Here is a 17,678-nt window from a genome sequence, read left to right on the forward strand (position 1 = left end):
CTTGTTTCCCTACTTGGGGAACATCCATTGTCTAAAAGTCCTTCCCTTCAAACAACCTGGCAGAGTTTGTTCTCCAAGCTCCAGTACTCTCCTTTATCTATCAATGGCTTAGCCAGTCCGAAAAGTTTCCTTATGGTTAATGTTCATCCCATAGCTTTTTCCAGATGACAGAGGAGGAAGCTTGTTGTCATACATTCAGCAACAAATTAATGTAATAAAATTAGCTAGGATTTAGAAAGTGAACAGAGATTTCTTCAAAAAAATCACTCAGGCAAACAGATGAACTGACTCGGTAGCTGAGTACAGCCGGGACTATTCGTCTGAGCACGGGTTCGCTCAGCAGGACTGGATTTGCTGCAAACTGTCTGGGTGAATAAATTACATCTATCATTCCTTGATAGATGTAATACCTTGAACTAAAAGCCCTAGGTAGTAATACTTGAATTCAGTGGGAGTTTGGGAAGTTAGACAATATATGTTTACATACCTGACTATTGACAAAAGGATAAGTTTGAAGCACTTACGTTTGACTACAGTGGTACATGGTAAGATGTACTAATATGTGATAATACATGGTTATGTTGTAATACATGATCTTTATATATTCCCTATCAAGAAAACAGCTCTTATATTTCACAGCAATACAACTGTACACTAAAAGAGAACTGTTAGACTTATGGGATGCTGTGGCAGGGGGGTCACCTGGGCAATATTAGCTGATATACCTGTATTTTTTTCCAATTTCAGTTACGTGATATTGTCATTTGAAAACACTGGAGAATACATGGACATGAAACAGGCTGATACAACTCAGTATGTGCCAATGCTGGAAAGGAAGGAGGGGTCTAAATACTCTGATATTCAGAGATCTGTGTACGATCGGCCTGCTTCATATAAGAAGAAATCTATGTCAGGTAACGTAGAATTTGTATCATTAATACAAATAATTCTTGCCTAAATGCATATCTTATTTTTGCCTTCTATATGAACGTAAACTACTCAGTTGTGTTCTGCAAGCGTATGAGTATAAGCTATAAGCTAAAAGCTTATGCTAGTGTTCTTCATTATGCTCTGGGGATGAGAGTGGGTGCTCCTGGAGCAGAAGGGGTCCAGTGGTATATTTGCTTCCATGCTGAAGCGCTGAGCAGCTGTGCCATAGGCACTTTTTGGAGGCAGCGATTTTATCAGTCTTGTAGTTCGCAAGATTTTGAGCAATAGCAATGAACAATAATAATAGTAAATTTATATTGCTCTGTTTCCACTTACATTTCACATTAACTGACACTTACCAAATGGAGAACACACTCAAATACTTTCCTGGATTATGTAATGAAGATAACGAATGCATCCCATTCCCTGGCCCTGTTCTCAGAAAGCAAATATGCTTTGCTTTAAAAATAGGCACCATCACTTCTGCCTGTAGGCCTTGGAAACTGAACCATATCCAGTCCCAGACTGACATGGCAGACTAATGTACCCATATTGTGCTCTAGGACAGTTGGGGTAAATGAATCACTGAATTTTGACTGGTTTTTTTGCTGACATCTTTCATAAAAAAATAAGAACTGTTGCCACAGAATTCCTGACCCTTTTTGCTGGTAGTGGATTAGTCCCAGTGAATACTTGCTGGGAAACATAACAGTGTTCAGCAAAAGTAAACGGCTAAGAATGTACATGCATGCAGAAAAACCTAATGAAGACACCACCTCTAAATAAATGTTTTTGTAGCACACACTGAGTATTGTAGAGAACCTGTAAAACACTTCTGTGGGCCTTTTTATCTTCACCTTTTCCTGCGGTTCAGGGGAAAAAAATACAGACAAGAGAAAACCCCAAACCTGTATTTAATACTGAATGTTTTTAAGAATGCAGTCATTTTAAGAATGAATGTCAGTGACTGATGCAGACACTAAAAGTGGTCAGTTGTTACGAAAAGACTGGTTTGGTCATGGTACTCTGTTAAAGTCGTCAGCTCAGAATCATGACAGGTAGGGGGAAATGGATGTTGCTTTCACACTCCATAGCACAAATACATTTTTCTCTCTTTTTCAATAGAATCAGAAGTCAAAAACCTTCTTTCAGATGACAGTTCGGAGGGCCTCAGCCTGCTGGATTTGCTGAGCTTCACCTACCAGGTTGCACGGGGAATGGAATTCTTGGCTTCTAAAAATGTAAGTACATGGTCAGAAGCATAGACATATCATTAGTACAAGATGGGTAGAAGGGGAAAGGGTGGCATCACTTTTGTCTTCTCCTCACTGCAGTGCATCTGCATGAGCCCTTGCTGGTTCTGAGGACTGGTGCCTCCCTGCCCCTGCTAGCAGGGCAATACAGGTGCCTGTTCAGTAGAAGGTCTTGTTAAGACTGTGCCCAGAAAGTCAACAGTTCTTTTCCAGGGTTCTTTGCAAGGGAAATGGCTCTTGCGGAATTAGCACGTCCTCGAACAACTTAATTTCTCTCCATACAGTGTGTGCATCGTGACTTGGCAGCTCGTAATGTCCTCCTGGCTCAAGGAAAAATCGTGAAGATCTGTGACTTTGGGCTGGCTAGAGACATCATGCATGATTCCAACTATGTCTCCAAGGGCAGCGTATGTACTTCTTAATATCCTGAGCTCTGTTTTAACTGAAATGAGAAGTGTTAGCTTTAAAAGCTGTTTATGTTCTTGCCATTCAGTGTTGACTAACTGACCATCGCAATGAACGCTCCTGAGAACAATTTTTCTTCAGTTCATTAATTCCTGTAACTTCACTAATTCTGCTTCAAAGCTGAAGAGTACTTGGCCACACTTAGTACTTCACAGGCTTATATTTTAACTGGCAGGTTTTATGACTGGATGAATTATTAAGGAACTACTGTCACTGTGATATGTAGAGCACTGATACATCAGTCAATGATGCATCAGACCTAGATCGGCAGTGCCAGCTTTTGTATCATACCTTCAATCAGCCTGGTCATTTGCTAATAATAAAATAAATACAGTTATGGCTTAATTAGTTTTTGTGGGGAGCAAATAGTAACATTTGTTATAATCCTGGTACTTCATTGTTATATGGAATTAAAAATAAACACCAGCCACATTAACACAACTTTTCTTGTTAGAAAGAAGTTAATCCTGGCTATCAAACAACAGTTGTCATGGGAAGCGTTTCTTTAATGACTAATCTGTGTGGTTTGGGGTTTCTTTCTTTTTGCTACAGACTTTTCTTCCAGTAAAATGGATGGCACCTGAAAGCATTTTTGACAATCTGTACACAACATTAAGTGATGTCTGGTCTTACGGCATTCTGCTGTGGGAAATATTTTCTCTTGGTATGTATTGTGAAGACTTTCTTATGTGTAGTGATTAAGCTTTTTCAGTTCAAGCTGTTCTACATAAAGTATTTCAAATTCTACAGTAAAAATATATGTGTGAAATCAACAGTTAGTTATTCTTCTATATAGGGTTTTGGATGCCAACGTTAGGTGTGAATCAAAACGTCCATATTCTCCCAAAGTTCTCCTTAGACTTTTTTTTTTCCAAGATACTTTTTATCACTAGGAAACTGAAAGCACTGAGTGAAAAGCTTTTGTAAAAGCTTTTGTGGAAAAGCATTGGTGTGCCGGCCCAGGATGGATTTTCTGGCTAACATGAGAAGGAACATGCTTCCTCCTTGCAATGGGGTGCCTGGGGCTGCAGCCCAGCCCAGTGGCTGGTTTGAAACAGTCTGTTCATATAAGTTTCAGAAGAGCCTGTCTTAGTCCCATTACAGAATGAAAACAAATGTCAGTCTTCTGGGACGCTGATTTCTCATTTCCAGGTCAGCACTGTTCACACAGTTGGTTTATGGCAGCGTAAAGTGGTTATGACAATGTATAGTAGTTACAGACAATGTACAGTTCCCAGCTGGGAACAGCCTGGCTCTTTCCTCAGCCTGATTAATTAGCCTCCCGGGCAGGTGGCTGGCCTGCTTCAGTAAGAGTGCGTTGCCCAGATTTACTCTGAGCAGAATTAATCACGCCTGTATGGTATCTACTACCACCCCACGGCAACCCCGAGCCTAATGTTATTTTCTAGAATCAGTTGTCACAGAAAACAGCAGTTGCGCCACTGTTTATGGTATTGATTACTGTGATCTCTGGGCATCATAGGATCCTGTAAATATCCATTCACCAGCATCCCTGGGAGGTCTGGGAGTGCTGTTGGATAGCTCGGGAACTGAGGCACAGCTAAGTCTGTGCTTCACTGCTCTACCTGTAAGGAAGGTTCTGAAGCCCAGTTTTATGTGAAACTCCTGCTTTTGAAAGGGCTGAGGTTTCTGGTGTAAACACTACAGTATGCCTCCTCTGCCCGAGAAAGGTGATGTTCCACAGAAAGTAAAACATATCCTCAGCGGCGTTTATTAAGAAAGTCAACTTTGACATCCTGCTGCAACACTGTCTTCAGCTTGAATGATCCTTTTACACAGACATCAGTGATGTCTGTATGCTGTGGTCTCAAATGATCACTTATCTGTGTCAGCTCAGGGGCCGACTCCAAACTTTTCAACAACCCATGCACCCGACACGTTAGCTGTTGTCTAAAGCTAGCTGCCCAGGAGGGAAGACTGCGATATGGAGGGGACTGGCTCACTCTAAGTCTTTGCCCTTACAGCCAGGATGAGGCAAGTAACTCATGCCATGTCACTCTTAGTTGTCATGCAGGTGTCAAAGGCAATTAAACCAGACAGAGCAAGTGACTTGCCTAAGGTCACACAGAAAGTCAGTGGCAGAGCAGAGCCATGACCTCAGGTCTGCCGAACGTGGGTGCCCCCTCCCTGGAAGTGTTTAAGGCCAGGCTGGATGGGGCTTTGAGCAACCTGGTCTAGTGGAAGATGTCCCTGCCCATGGCAGCGGGGCTGGAACTAGATGATTTTTAAGGTCCCTTCCAACCCAAACTATTCTGTGAGTCTGCGAGTCTATGAATGCAGGCTGATGACTTGATCCAGGTATCATCCAACCTCTGTGTCCAGTCAATACATTCTAGAAACACTGTAAATGGATTTTTTTCTAATTAGTACCTACTTCAGTCTTTCCTAGCCAACGTTTCACATCAGGGTTTAATGTGGTCAAGACAAAAGCTCTGATGTGAAACGTTGGCTAGGAAAGATTAATTTTGATGGCATGTCAAATTATAGCATTAACACTTTTTAACATCAACAGCAAGACAGTATTTGGGAACTCTGCATGGATAGTTAAGTATAGAGTAGCATTTTTTTTTCTCTTTTATCTGCAGGTGGCACACCATATCCTGGCATGATGGTTGATTCTACTTTCTACAATAAGATCAAGAGTGGATACCGAATGGCCAAACCTGATCATGCTACCAATGAAGTGTATGTGTGCATTTGGCTTTTCCACTCCTGGCCAGTCTCCAGACAATTTTGGCTTTAGTTTCTGTCTAATTACTCATTTTTCCTTACCAGTTAGTTAAACTGGTTTCCATCTTATCTGCAGGTATGAGATCATGGTGAAGTGCTGGAACAGTGAACCAGAGAAAAGACCTTCTTTTTACCATTTGAGTGAAATTGTGGAGAGCTTGTTGCCTGGAGAGTACAAAAAGGTTTGCTCTTTCTAAGTTTCTCTGTGTTTTCTATATATTGTTTTAGAGGGAATTATAAGTGTTGTTCCAGCCACCAGAGCCATGAGCACTGAACTGGCGAATCTTAACCTACATGAATTATGTGATTTGGACGGGGCATTGCATGTTCAGTTTCTTCATGCAAGCTTGCTGAGAGAAGCAGTTCTGCAGTATTAGCTGGGAAGCAGAACTCTCCATTTCTAATGAAATCCTACCAACTCAATTTTTCTACTGGAGAATGGGTTTTACATATTTTCATGGGATTTTCTAGGCAGTGAAAGAATTCTAGAAAAGGGTCTACTTGGCCCATGTGTATAATCTCCCTATCTCCCTCTTTGGACCCTGACATCAGCAAGTTCTCCCGTCGTACTTCTAATACCTTTGGACAAGTCTTGCCTGCCCCATCATTCAGTGTTTAATTTTCTCACTTACCTTCACTCCCTTCTCCCTCTCCCTACCCCTCTTTCACATCTACTTGCCTGCTCTGTGCTGCCACACTCACTCTTGCATCGCCTAAAACTTACATGTCACTTCTTCCTTCAAATCATTTGAAGATGCTGGGCTTCTCTATCCAGTGTTGCTGGCTCATAGGGCAGAATATTTGCTGGGTTAATGAATCACAGCCACCCATCTGAAGAAAGGCAGCCTTAGTGAATAGCATCTAATGCTGGGTTTGAAATGAATATTTTCAGAGCTACGAGAAGATTCACCTGGACTTCCTGAAAAGTGATCACCCAGCTGTCACACGCATGAGAGGCGACTGTGACAATGTTTACATTGGTGTCACCTACAAGAATGAAGACAAGTTAAAGGACAGGGAAAGCGGATTTGATGAGCAGAGGCTGAGTGCTGACAGCGGGTACATCATCCCCCTGCCTGACATTGACCCTGTTTCTGAAGATGAGCTTGGCAAAAGGAACAGGCACAGGTAGGTGTGGTTTACAGCTCATGTAGCCCATAGTCACCGTTTGGGGTCATATTTGGCAGTATGCATTAACACTTTTTAGCATCCTACTCTGCACATGGTTTCCTTAGCTCTGTTGAAACTACTCATTGGGGAGGTCCCATGTAAATATGGTAGTATGATTGGCCACCTTGTTTTCAGTGGGAAAAACCTAATTTTGCCTATTTTGTGACTGCCAGGGGAAGGGGACTGCTCATAGGGTGCTCCTGTGTGTCACTGGGACTCCCTTGCTATCTTGGACAAGTCCCAGTGGCTGTCTGGTGTCTCTGTGGGCACATTTTGCAACACATCTTGCCCCTACAGCTCAACGCCTTAGAGCTGCATGTGAGATCTCAAGGGATTGGTTTGTCCTGTGTGAGATCATCTTCAAAATTTGGGAGAAGTTGTTTTTAATATCTTCTATAGTATTCTTTTCATTGACAGCAGGGTATCCAGGACTTTTTACTGCTCCTTTGTCAGTTTGCATGACCTATTCCACTACAGAATTCAGAATTAGCAACCCAGAAACATTTTTTTGATATTTTTGTGCTATTTTCAAGGGGGGGATGAATGAAGTCTCTAAGAAGCACTATCCAGATTAAGATTTATTACCTCTCTCTGTTGTTCTTATTATCTTATTTTCTGTATCTTATTTTCACCTGACCTCCCTAGATTTACCTAAGCAACCAGTTGTCAGGTGTCAGCAGTGTCATAAAGTTGTTTCTCTAACGAGTCTCTGACAGAAAGTGCTTGGAGGAACATATGAACAACCTGCTCCTTTGAATTCCAAGCTGGTTTATTACTCTTGAGATACAAGATGTGTCATGTCCTAAGAAACGAGTGGTCAGAGTCACCTAAGATTGCACTGTGGGTCAGAAAGCATGTGGGGAGGTGGTGTTCAGTTCTGCTAGAGACTGGAGTACTTACCCAGCCACATTCACTGTGTATTTTATCTCTGAGATGTTTGTGTCTTCCAGTTCCCAGACATCTGAAGAAAGTGCCATTGAGACTGGTTCCAGTAGCTCTACTTTTATCAAGAGAGAGGACGAGACCATTGAGGACATTGACATGATGGATGACATTGGGATCGACTCCTCAGAGCTGGTGGAGGACAGCTTCCTGTAACCCCATGGACGTCTTCCAACTCTGAACATGGGGAAGCTTGCTGTGTCATCTACAGACTTCTGCTCCACAGAGAAAACCACTTTAATGCAATGTCAAGGATGTGAAGAGGAGGTGGATTTGTACAGAAAAACTCCCAGCCATGGGCAGAGGAATCAGCCTGAGTATGAATGAGAGAGACATGTTGAAGATGGATTTTTTAGTGTTGCTTCTTGCAGTACTTCAGTAGCATCTCAGTGTTGTTTGTCATTCGAACTGGTAGGAGGATGAAGGAAAAGGCCACAAACAGACCAGTTTTGTGTTTCAAGGGCATTCATATGACTTTGACGGATCGAATTTCCACTGCAGCAATACTTCACCATTGTAATTATGTAAATAACTGTCTACTCAAGGATCTTTTGAGGTGCACGTTGAACATATGCCATGGATTTTAGAAGAGATCGTTCATGAATTTAGTGTACTTCCTCCCTCAATCTTAATGTCAGCTGCTGTTGAACTATCATGTGAATTGAAGAACATGCAAAAACCACTTTTGGACCAAAAAGGTCTAAAACCACAAGGGACTGACCGGTACTACAAAACATGTTACTTTTAACCATTAATGCAAGTAAAGGGGAATAATAATAATAATAATTAAAAACCAGTCTATAATAGGTGTTAGAAACCTAGTAAGTCTTTATTAACTATAGAAGATAGCTGTTTTCAAGATAATACTACTACTGTTTTCAGTAACACTAAATGTGTATTTTATAATTCATTGTCCTTCAGTAAAACCACAGTCTCAAGAAACTCTTTTAAGTACAAGGAAAAAATTTATGACCTGAAACTTTTAATGAAACAATTCTTTTATCTGGCTGTACACAGTATGGTAATTGCTCTGGTTAGCTAAAAGTACTTCAACATGCAGAAAAATTTAAGATTTAGTTTTTTATCATGAGCTGAGTAGTTTCTCTATCAGATATGCTAGAAGCAATTATTGTCTTCTGATTAAGTGAGGTTCTAAAAATTTAATTAAAAAAAAAATTTATGCCAGATTTCCAAGGTGCTCAAGAATGGAAAATTATGATAAACCACCAGCAACATCCCATTATTAGTGTTTCATGGGTACTCAAAAGAAATCTTATCCTGAGGTTAGCTGTGAAGAATTGATTTGATATTTGAACTGCTCAAAGAACAAGCCTGGAACTCCAAATTAAATAAGCAGAAATAATTCTGCAGCAAATATTTTTGTCTTAGTTTTCAGGTTTAAACAGGAACAGAAAATTCTGACTATTCTCTTTGCAGACTGTAATGTTAAATGGCAATTGCTTCCAAGAGTGTTTTTCAGAAGAAGATGCATGAAAATGAACCTGCTTTTAGCCTGCAATAGTTGTTTTTTGACACCACTTATATGAACAAAGTATTATGATTACTGCTATCACTGTACAATGTGTTATTGAGATATGATGCTTTGGAAGACTTACATGTGAAAAAAGGTACATCACTGCGAAGGGCCCCATCCTTTCTGGTGCTCAACTCTCAAACTTAACCGTAATTCAGTGCAATGAGTGCCTCGCAGGATGTGCTCAGTCTCTGGCATGACACAACCAATGCAAATGCAGTGCAAACTCATCCCTGTGTTGCAGTACTTTTCCCAGGAAGCGTGAAAGATGGACCAGCAGTGATCGACAGAACATGCTGCCATGTTAAACCACGCTTTAACTTGAAACGGCCCCAAGAAAAGCTCTACGAGTCCCCTTGACTTCACTTGTGGACGGTTGTGGATCAAATTAAAGCAAATGTAATATTGTCAGTGTTACAGGCAAATAATTCTGGGTCTGGGTTACAAAATGTCACCTGGCTGAGGCCACGTACAAGCATACTGCAGATGTGAAACAGGACCTGAAGCGAGGCACCCACATTTTCAACCCTGATGGAGGCTGACAATCAGTAGGAACCATGAGCGATGGCACATCCTCCATTTCTTGCAGTCAACAAATGAAGACCGAGTGACTTCCTGGGAGCCGTGCTTTAGCCAAACACATGTCACTGAGCTCTGTACGGGGACAACTGTGAAACATAAAGACTCTCGATATAGCCAGGACAGATGAGACGATGTGAAGTCTCCCTCCAGCTATGAACTATGAATTGAGGAAACACAAATTGTCTGTCGGATATCCCAGATATCTGAATGGCCACTTGAGACCACATGTGCCTTAATTTGCATGTGTAGTCATTGCAATTACACATTCAAATTAGGCAAGCAATTTCACCTGCGTTTTTGCACATGGCCTAGTGTTCTTCAGGGTTTGAAAATCAGGCCCAGCATGTTTTACTATACCAGTTACTGGAATCTAAGGACATTTTCATGTGGTCTCCCCTTCCCCTCGCCAGTTTCATTCTGTATCTCGCAGTGCATCTCGGGGCTAGACCCAAATGGTGGACGTGAACCAGAGCCGGCTCACTTTCTGATGCATGGTAATGTTGATTCTCCATCCTGTCACGAGCACTGTGTAGATGAACTGCATCCGTGGCAGGGGTCTGGCCAAACCCAGCTAGCTGCAGGCTTGAAATCAGAAAAGGTGGCCTGGAAACTGGAATGAGAAGTGGAGGAAGAGAGGGGATTTACTAGAGAGGGAGAAGTCTGAGAGGATGATTTGTTTAGTTTTACAACATTATCAGTATTACAGACTTTTTCTTTTATGGCTTAATTTTTGAGAAGCCACTGGAAGAGATATTCCCAAACCTTCCACTACAGTAATTGTATAACGACAATCAGCGTTAGCCTATGAAACACAGCTTTTGATTTGGAATGGCCAACCAATTCCTTTCAGTGTGGTGTGCAACTTGTACAAAACGGTCCTATTACATGATGAAGGACGTGAGATATGGTGATGTTATACATCAATATGTATATAAGTATTTTTATATAGACTTCTAGAATACTGCCAAAACATTTATGACAGCTATATCACTGCCTTTGTTTATATTTTTTTTACTGTGATATATTCCACAGGCACGTTAACTGTTGCACTTTGAATGTCCAAAAGTTATATTTTAGAATAATAAAAAAGGAAGTGTTTCCAAAATGGTGGCTGTTGTGAAATGTTTGAAGAAGGGCAAACTGGCCTGAGTGATGGTAGGTGCAAAATGTATTTCAAAAATGCCCCTGTTGATATTTTGTCTTTGAAAAAATCCTGTAAATTAAGATCTCTATATTTCAATAAATGATATATAATTTAAGGATATGTGAGGGGTCTATACTCACTTTTTGAAAGATGGTTATAAAGAATCAGTCTTGCTTGGGGTTTTTTCCCCTAAAAGTTTTTTGGTTAATTGAGTGCTCTGCAAAGCCATCGGGCAGGAATGACAAGCAGGTGTCTCAGCCCTTCCAGTGGGCATAGTGGGGAAGTGCCTGTAAGCAAATGACCTGGATAGCGAGTGACATCTGTGGGGAGCCATGTTGTCCCCCAAAACATAGCAGGTGCAGTGCTCCAGCGACTGCTGCCTGGAGCAGAGAATGTGCCCTGAGGTGGGCACTGTGCTCCCCACACGAGATGAAACCCGTCTGGACCTTGGCACTGTGTGTGCTGGGGGGTTCGCTGACTACTGGTCTGCACACACTGAGGAAAGAGGGGGAACATGGGATGCAAACAGACATGCTGCTGCGCAGGGAGGTTGTGGAGTCTCCTTCTCTGGCGATATTCAAAACGTGCCTGGACACGACCCTGTGCAACGTGCTCTAGGCGAACCTGCTTTGGCAGGGGGTTGGACTAGGTGATCTCCAGAGGTCCCTTCCAACCTTAACCATTCTCCATTCTGATTCTGTGTGTCTGCGATGTACGTGCTCTATCGCTTCTAGCAGTGGTGTACAATAAAGGGTTTCATGCAAAGGTTGCTTTTAACAAGGGACTAAAAGTGACCTGTGTCAATTTTTAGCCTGAAGCTTTTGATGACTACAGAGGATTAGTTGGCCCCACCTTGAAATGGCCATGGTTTCTCTGCCTCTGGCTGCAGGATTTTTTTAAAGCTATGCTGAGCTCACCTACTTTATAAATCAAACCAGATTTTGTCCTATGGTTCTGTGCTCCCACAGTAATTAATTTTACACAGTGCATGTAACTGACTGACTGTGAATTTGAGAAGAATTGCAAGATTTCAACCTGAAAACAGAGTTAAACTTGTCAGCTGCTCTTCCTGCACTGGAGCCTGTCCTGGTTTGCCAGCAGGAGCCAGGCAAGGCTGGCTGTGGGAAAGCCCTGTGAACAGGCAGGTTAGCAACCTCCTGTCCATAGAGTGGTCAGTGTTGTTAAAACATGCTTGGAGATGAACTCTCCATCTAACATCTCCCTCTCCTTCACCACTTCCTTGCAAAACAAAACCCCTCCTTGCTTCAAACAGGGTGCAGCAGCCTGGGCCCTTGCCTTAGATAAGAGTTAGAGCAGGCTCCCTCTCCTTTGTGTCCTTGCTGAAGAGGAGTCTTTATCCTACAACACTGCATGGACACACAACACTTCCTGCCACCCCAGGGGTTCAGGAAAGAGTCATGGCAGCGTTTGTGTCCTTGTGTCTGTCCTGCTTGGCCATGCACCTGCTCTTCTGCAAATTCAGCAGCTGTGTGAGACATGAGGACTGAGGGACTCGTTATTCCTGCTGTGCAGAGTAAATGGTGGTGGTACCAAATCCCTCTCTATGCAAGAGCCTGCAGCTGGGTACAGAGCTCAGATTCAGTTCTCCACGCTCTTCTTCCCCTTTGCAGAGCGGGAATAAAATCTCCCATGTGTAGGGTATGCCTGTGTGTGCCTGTGAGTGTGTGTGTCCACATTGGGTGGCATAGACGGTGAGTGTCTCAAGCTTTCTCTGAAGTAGATCCATTTTGGGCAAAGCCTAGCCCCTCACTCCACTGATAACCACAGTTCAGGTGTCCAGTGGGAGTCCCGCTCATCATCTTGCTCTCTGTCTCAAGGCCTCTGCAAGTATTTGGCTGGAAATGTACCTAGGGAGCATGCTGGCAGGGGGCAGAGTGGCGCTGTGCCAGGATGGGAAGGGGAGGTAGGGAATGGCTTTCCACATGTGCCTTACGCAAGACACTTCAGTTTAAGCAGGTAAACAGACCTTTGGCTAAGCTTCTGAGTTGCTACGAGTGGTGCAAAAGGGGAGCAGCAGGCTCATCAGCCAGAAGCAAGTCATCCAGCCACCCTGACATGCTCCCAGTGGGTCTGGGAACCTGAGGCACAGTGCCCTTGCAACTGTCTCAGTAAGATGGCCGTGTCCTTTCACCTTCTCCCCATTGTTACAGTTTATGTGTTATGGGAGCTGTGTGCTGGCATAATCCCTGGGAAAGATCAGAGGAAAGTAAAGGAAAGCCTTTCGTATGCTCAAAAACAAAGAAGAGGGAACATCACCTCATGGACCTGGGCTGGCCCATGAAGTCAGCAGCTGAAGCAGAGTCCATGCTGTGGGACTCCCACCACTGATGCCTACAGCAAAGCGAAGGGTTGGGCTCAGCACTCGTGGGCTTGTCCACCTGGCCTCATCTCTGTCCCACACCCCTTGGCACAGCCAGCTTGTGTGAGATCAAAACACAACAGGCGACAGAGGAGGCACCAGCCCCTTCCTCTGCCGGCATTGATGTTCAATGTCTTTCAAAGGAAAAACTCATCTAACTTCCAACCCCAATTCATCCCCATCCATATAACTAGAGGTAAGGATTTGGGATACCTTTAAAAAGTCTGATGTTTCCTTACATTTGTTAATACCTTTACTGAAATAAAGAGCCAAACTTTTCTGAGGTGGCCACAAGATGGAAGCATCAGACAAAAATCTGTTAAACAGTTCTTCATCCTTTTTCTGGGTTTGTTTCCACAGCAGCACAGATGTGCTGCTGCTGCAGCAGCAGAGCAGCTGGAGCCTTTACAGCGATAAGAGGTAAAGGAATACATACGATGTCCATCAGCTCCACATGTTTTCTTTGGAAGAACTGTGAACCTGTTATGATAACCATGGTTTTCCACAGGATGAGACCTGCAGTAGACACTCCTTTTTAAGAATGAAATATGTACTCAAGTCTACTCTTGCCAAAGGGAAAACTGAAACACATCATGGAAATCAGGGAAGTTGGCTGGGATTTTTCTGGGCCACAGTTACCCATTTTATGTTACAGTACACAGCCCATATTCTGCAAAGCTGGAAACTTCACTGGCAACTGCCATACTATCCCTGATGGCACTGAAGGACACTCTGCCTTTTGCCTCAAAAACCTTACCTCTAGTGGAGAGAGGGAGGGATTTAGAATAAAATATGATTTGAAACATGATGAGGAGTGAGACCTTAGATAACCCAAACTCAGCTGAGACTGTGTCCGTCTCCTCTGCATTCATTCTTTTGTTGCTTTAGTGCTGTGCTGATGTTTTAGATGAGGAGCCAGAAGCACTCCTGAGCTGAAGGCCAGATTTGCATGTATTTGTGGTATTAAAAAAAGTAAAGAGTTGGGACCAGTCTAATGTATGTAGCCAAACCCCCAAACTCTAACCCTCAGAAGGTATGCAGGTTTGAGGGTTAGTTCGAGTTTGTGAACTATTCCAAATCCTGCAGCAATGTGATGTATCAGACATTGCTGTATCCACCCTGTCATTAGCACTGCTGCGCTGCACCAGCAGGAGCATCACCTGCTTTATCATTTCTCCTTAAAAATGATGCAAGCTTTGTAAGAAGGGGGATGTGATTCATTAGACCAGCTGATACAGCTGAAAAAAATGAGAAGTCAGTCATGTCAGGACTTGAGGTAGGGCTTGGACATCTAAAAACTGGGCTGTGTTTTCAAGCTCTACTAATTGGCCTTTTAAAAGACATCTTCTGCATATTAGTTCTGGGTGGCTGAGACAACAGCCATCGTGTTGCCAGCAATAGCATGTGCCAGCTGATGCCCAAGACTTAGAAATGCCTATTTAAAGGCAGCTTTAAGCTTTGAAATTGGAGCCACCTCATCAAAGGTAAGCCAAGCATGTGTGCACTACCAGCGACAGCTCTGCAAAAAGGTGGCTCCCACCAGCAAGTGTATTTGGGTGTATCTGTATTTATACCAAGTGCATTTGTGAGCTTGTTGATTGATTGCTTTCAAAGGCAGAGTTTTGTTTTGCTCACAATGTGTTTGACATGCAAAATGATGGGTGCTTTGGTAGGTAAAAATGCTGCTACATTGATGTGGGAACAATATAAATGCTTTAAAGCCAATCTTTGATTATTAAAAGGAGTCTACTGTCGTCATTTAACCTGGCATGCTGTATGACACAGACCAGAGGGTTTTCCCAAATTAATTCCCATTTGAACCAGAGCCTGTCATCTAAAAAAAAAACAGCAGTCTTTTCTCATCTCTGTGAATCTTTGTGTAAATATCAGGTTTTGCAGCTGCTTACATGTGAGACAAGTGTTATCAGTTCAACACTCTGGGCATGCACCACACCAAGAATTATATTTCCACACTGTTTGCTCAGACGAGCTCAGAAACCTGTTAGCCATCATTTCTAGTCTGATTGGCTGGATGAGCAGGGCAGTGAGATTTCATCAACATATTTCAGTCACTTTCAGTGTAGTTTCTGGTGGCTGCCTTTGGCAGTTTTGTGTGTGTGTGTACAGTACTCTGATGCTCTGTGTATGAAATGGGAGTTGCTCTGGCTGGAAGTTAGTGGAGGTGGACTGGCCTGAAGGAGAAAAGATGCCTGTAGCCAAAAAAAATGCTATAATGTTTCTATCCAGTAAGAAAATGTGGGTAAATTTAGTTAAACGTGTTTTCCCTCTCTGTCCCAAGACCTTCTCATGGTTTTCCGAGCTGTGCCTCCCTATTGTATGGCCCAGGGAGATTGCTCTGAGCAGAGCAGGAGGGGTGCCAATGCTGACCCCCCTCAGGGGGTCAGAGCTGCCTGCTTTTGGCTTTTATGTATGCAAAAGCAGGAAGGGACAGAGGACCTTCTGTACCAATCCCAGCTACAACATAATGTAGCAACAGGGAGATTTGTGCCTCTGCCTTTGGCTGCAAGCACAGAGGACTGTCCATGCTCTGTTACAGCTGTGGTCAGGAGATGCTCTCCCTGGCTGCAAAGCTCAGCACAAGTAGTGAGACAATGCTGGGGCATGAAGTATTCTGCTTTTTTTCTGCTGTCTTGCTAAGACTGCATGATTTGTTCAAAGGTGCATTAGAACTGCCTCTTTGTCCTGCCACCCACCCTTTTCAGCTTCCCCCCCCGGAGAAGTGGGCTGGGAGCTCTGCCGTATCCCTGCCCCGCTTCAGACTCCGACGACACCAGCAGCTGCCAAAGACCAGGGTCGAAGGGGTCCAGCGCTGCTCCAAGCTGCTTCCGAGAGTCTGCATAGCTAACGCGTTTCCACAGCTCCTCCCTGGATCCTCCACTCTTCCCCTGGCAGTGAGAAACCCTCAGAATTAAATATCGTGAAAAAGCGTTGTTGAGAATGTTCAAGAGAAACTGCATTTTGAGAGAAAATGCATTTGAAAATGTCAGCATTCTGTAAAAGAAGAAAAAAAAATAGTGCGAATGTATGTTGCTTTACTGTCAAAAACTGAGCAGCCCAAACCTGTCCTGAGCTGCCAAAAATTAAAAACTTTATTTTTTTTCCTCGAATATTTTAGTATTCAAATTTTCTCCTGAAAATGCCATGTTCACTATGGAGAACACAGAAAGCAAGCTTTTGGGTTCTTTTCCCCTGTTGAAATTCACTTCTACCTCCTCCCTCCCAAAAAGGACCCCCCTTCCCATGCTGCGTGTTATGACACCTTGTGCTGAGACCGTGACTGCGCTGCTACAAGGACCTCTCATAGGAACAGCTGCTAGAAGTTGCCTTGCAACTCCAGGGAAGTACTTATCAAGATTTCTTATCCTGGCAGCTTCCAAAAAAAATTCCGGCAGAGGCTAGGGGTGCGAGAGCTGCCCCCACTGGGGTGCCGCTCAGGCTGTGGGCAGGGGACCGGCAGTGCCTGCCCGGGCAAGGAAAGATGCATGTTGTTCCCCTGCTCTGCCCTGGGGCAGTGGGCTCTGGGAGCCAGTGAGAGCCTCCTTTCCCAGGAGCATCGCTGACACAAGGGCTCACACGCGTGAGCGAGAACACAGCGGTGCTTGTGTGCGGACACATGACTGCCCACCTGCTGCCTGCTGCTTGCCCACGGGGTCCTCACCTTTATGTCCCGGGAGCAATGCGAAGGAGGGGTCCCCACCACGGCCTTGCAACTTCACTCCAGTCAGAGATGCTGCTGGTGCTGCCTGGGTTTTACCAGCCATGTAGGCAGAGCTCATAAAAGACATCACCTCTGTCTGCAAACCTGCCACATGTTAATCTTGAGACCATCTCAAGCAGGGGAGCCCTTCTGCGCCACCACTGAATTTTGTCACAACGCCGCTCAGGTCGTCTTCTTCTCTGGACCAAAGAGTGAGCAGGGGGTTTGTGAGAGCGCTAAGTGAGCAGAAAGGAAGAGTTTTGTTACATATCTACTGAACGACGGTGAGGTAGCTCACAGCAAACCTCTCTTCCTGTCTTGTCCTCTCTCTAATACTATGTGTCTCGCCCCAGCAGCTTGTCTGCCACGCTGTCCCCAGGCTCCTGCTGAGGTCGCCCAGCCACACACATACTGCTGGCCCTACTGCTGAGACCTGTCTGACTTGTGCTATGGGGAGAACAGTAGCTCTGGCCCAAGAGATCCCTCCAATAACAAGAGGTGGCACTGGATCAGCTGCTGGTGAGGGAGGTAGAAGGGCCCCCATACGATTGTGTGTGGTGGGAGAGGGAATGGGATCATGTAAGCACTAGGACAGGGTAAATGTCATCATATAACACACCCTACAGTCCTAGCAAGGATCAAATCCTGTCACCATTGTCCAGGACAAAGCACCTCTGCTCTCATTCCCACAAGAGCATTGAGCAAGGATCTGACCAAGACCAGTAAGGTCAAAAGTGTGACAGTCCTGGACATCCTAGAAGGATAATTAAGAATTTAGCCTTGAGCTAATCACCAGGAGGACTTCAGAA

The 17,678-nt window shown here is 43.9% G+C and overlaps 1 protein-coding gene across 1 annotated transcript in view; it reads left to right on the forward strand.

Moving 5' to 3' along the window:
- The window catches only part of PDGFRA (platelet derived growth factor receptor alpha), a 34,798-nt gene extending 23,964 nt beyond the window's left edge, over positions 1-10,834 (forward strand). Inside the window, exons 16-23 of the mRNA XM_068403670.1 lie at positions 748-914; positions 2,056-2,171; positions 2,468-2,590; positions 3,201-3,312; positions 5,255-5,354; positions 5,476-5,581; positions 6,292-6,527; positions 7,520-10,834. Of these exons, the coding sequence (XP_068259771.1) occupies positions 748-914; positions 2,056-2,171; positions 2,468-2,590; positions 3,201-3,312; positions 5,255-5,354; positions 5,476-5,581; positions 6,292-6,527; positions 7,520-7,667 (1,108 nt within the window). The 3' untranslated portion in view covers positions 7,668-10,834. The remainder of the gene's footprint in view (positions 1-747; positions 915-2,055; positions 2,172-2,467; positions 2,591-3,200; positions 3,313-5,254; positions 5,355-5,475; positions 5,582-6,291; positions 6,528-7,519) is intronic.
- The last annotated feature ends 6,844 nt before the right edge of the window (positions 10,835-17,678 follow it).

This window comes from Nyctibius grandis, chromosome 6, assembly GCF_013368605.1.
Source record: "Nyctibius grandis isolate bNycGra1 chromosome 6, bNycGra1.pri, whole genome shotgun sequence".
In the NCBI taxonomy this organism is placed as follows: domain Eukaryota; kingdom Metazoa; phylum Chordata; class Aves; order Nyctibiiformes; family Nyctibiidae; genus Nyctibius; species Nyctibius grandis.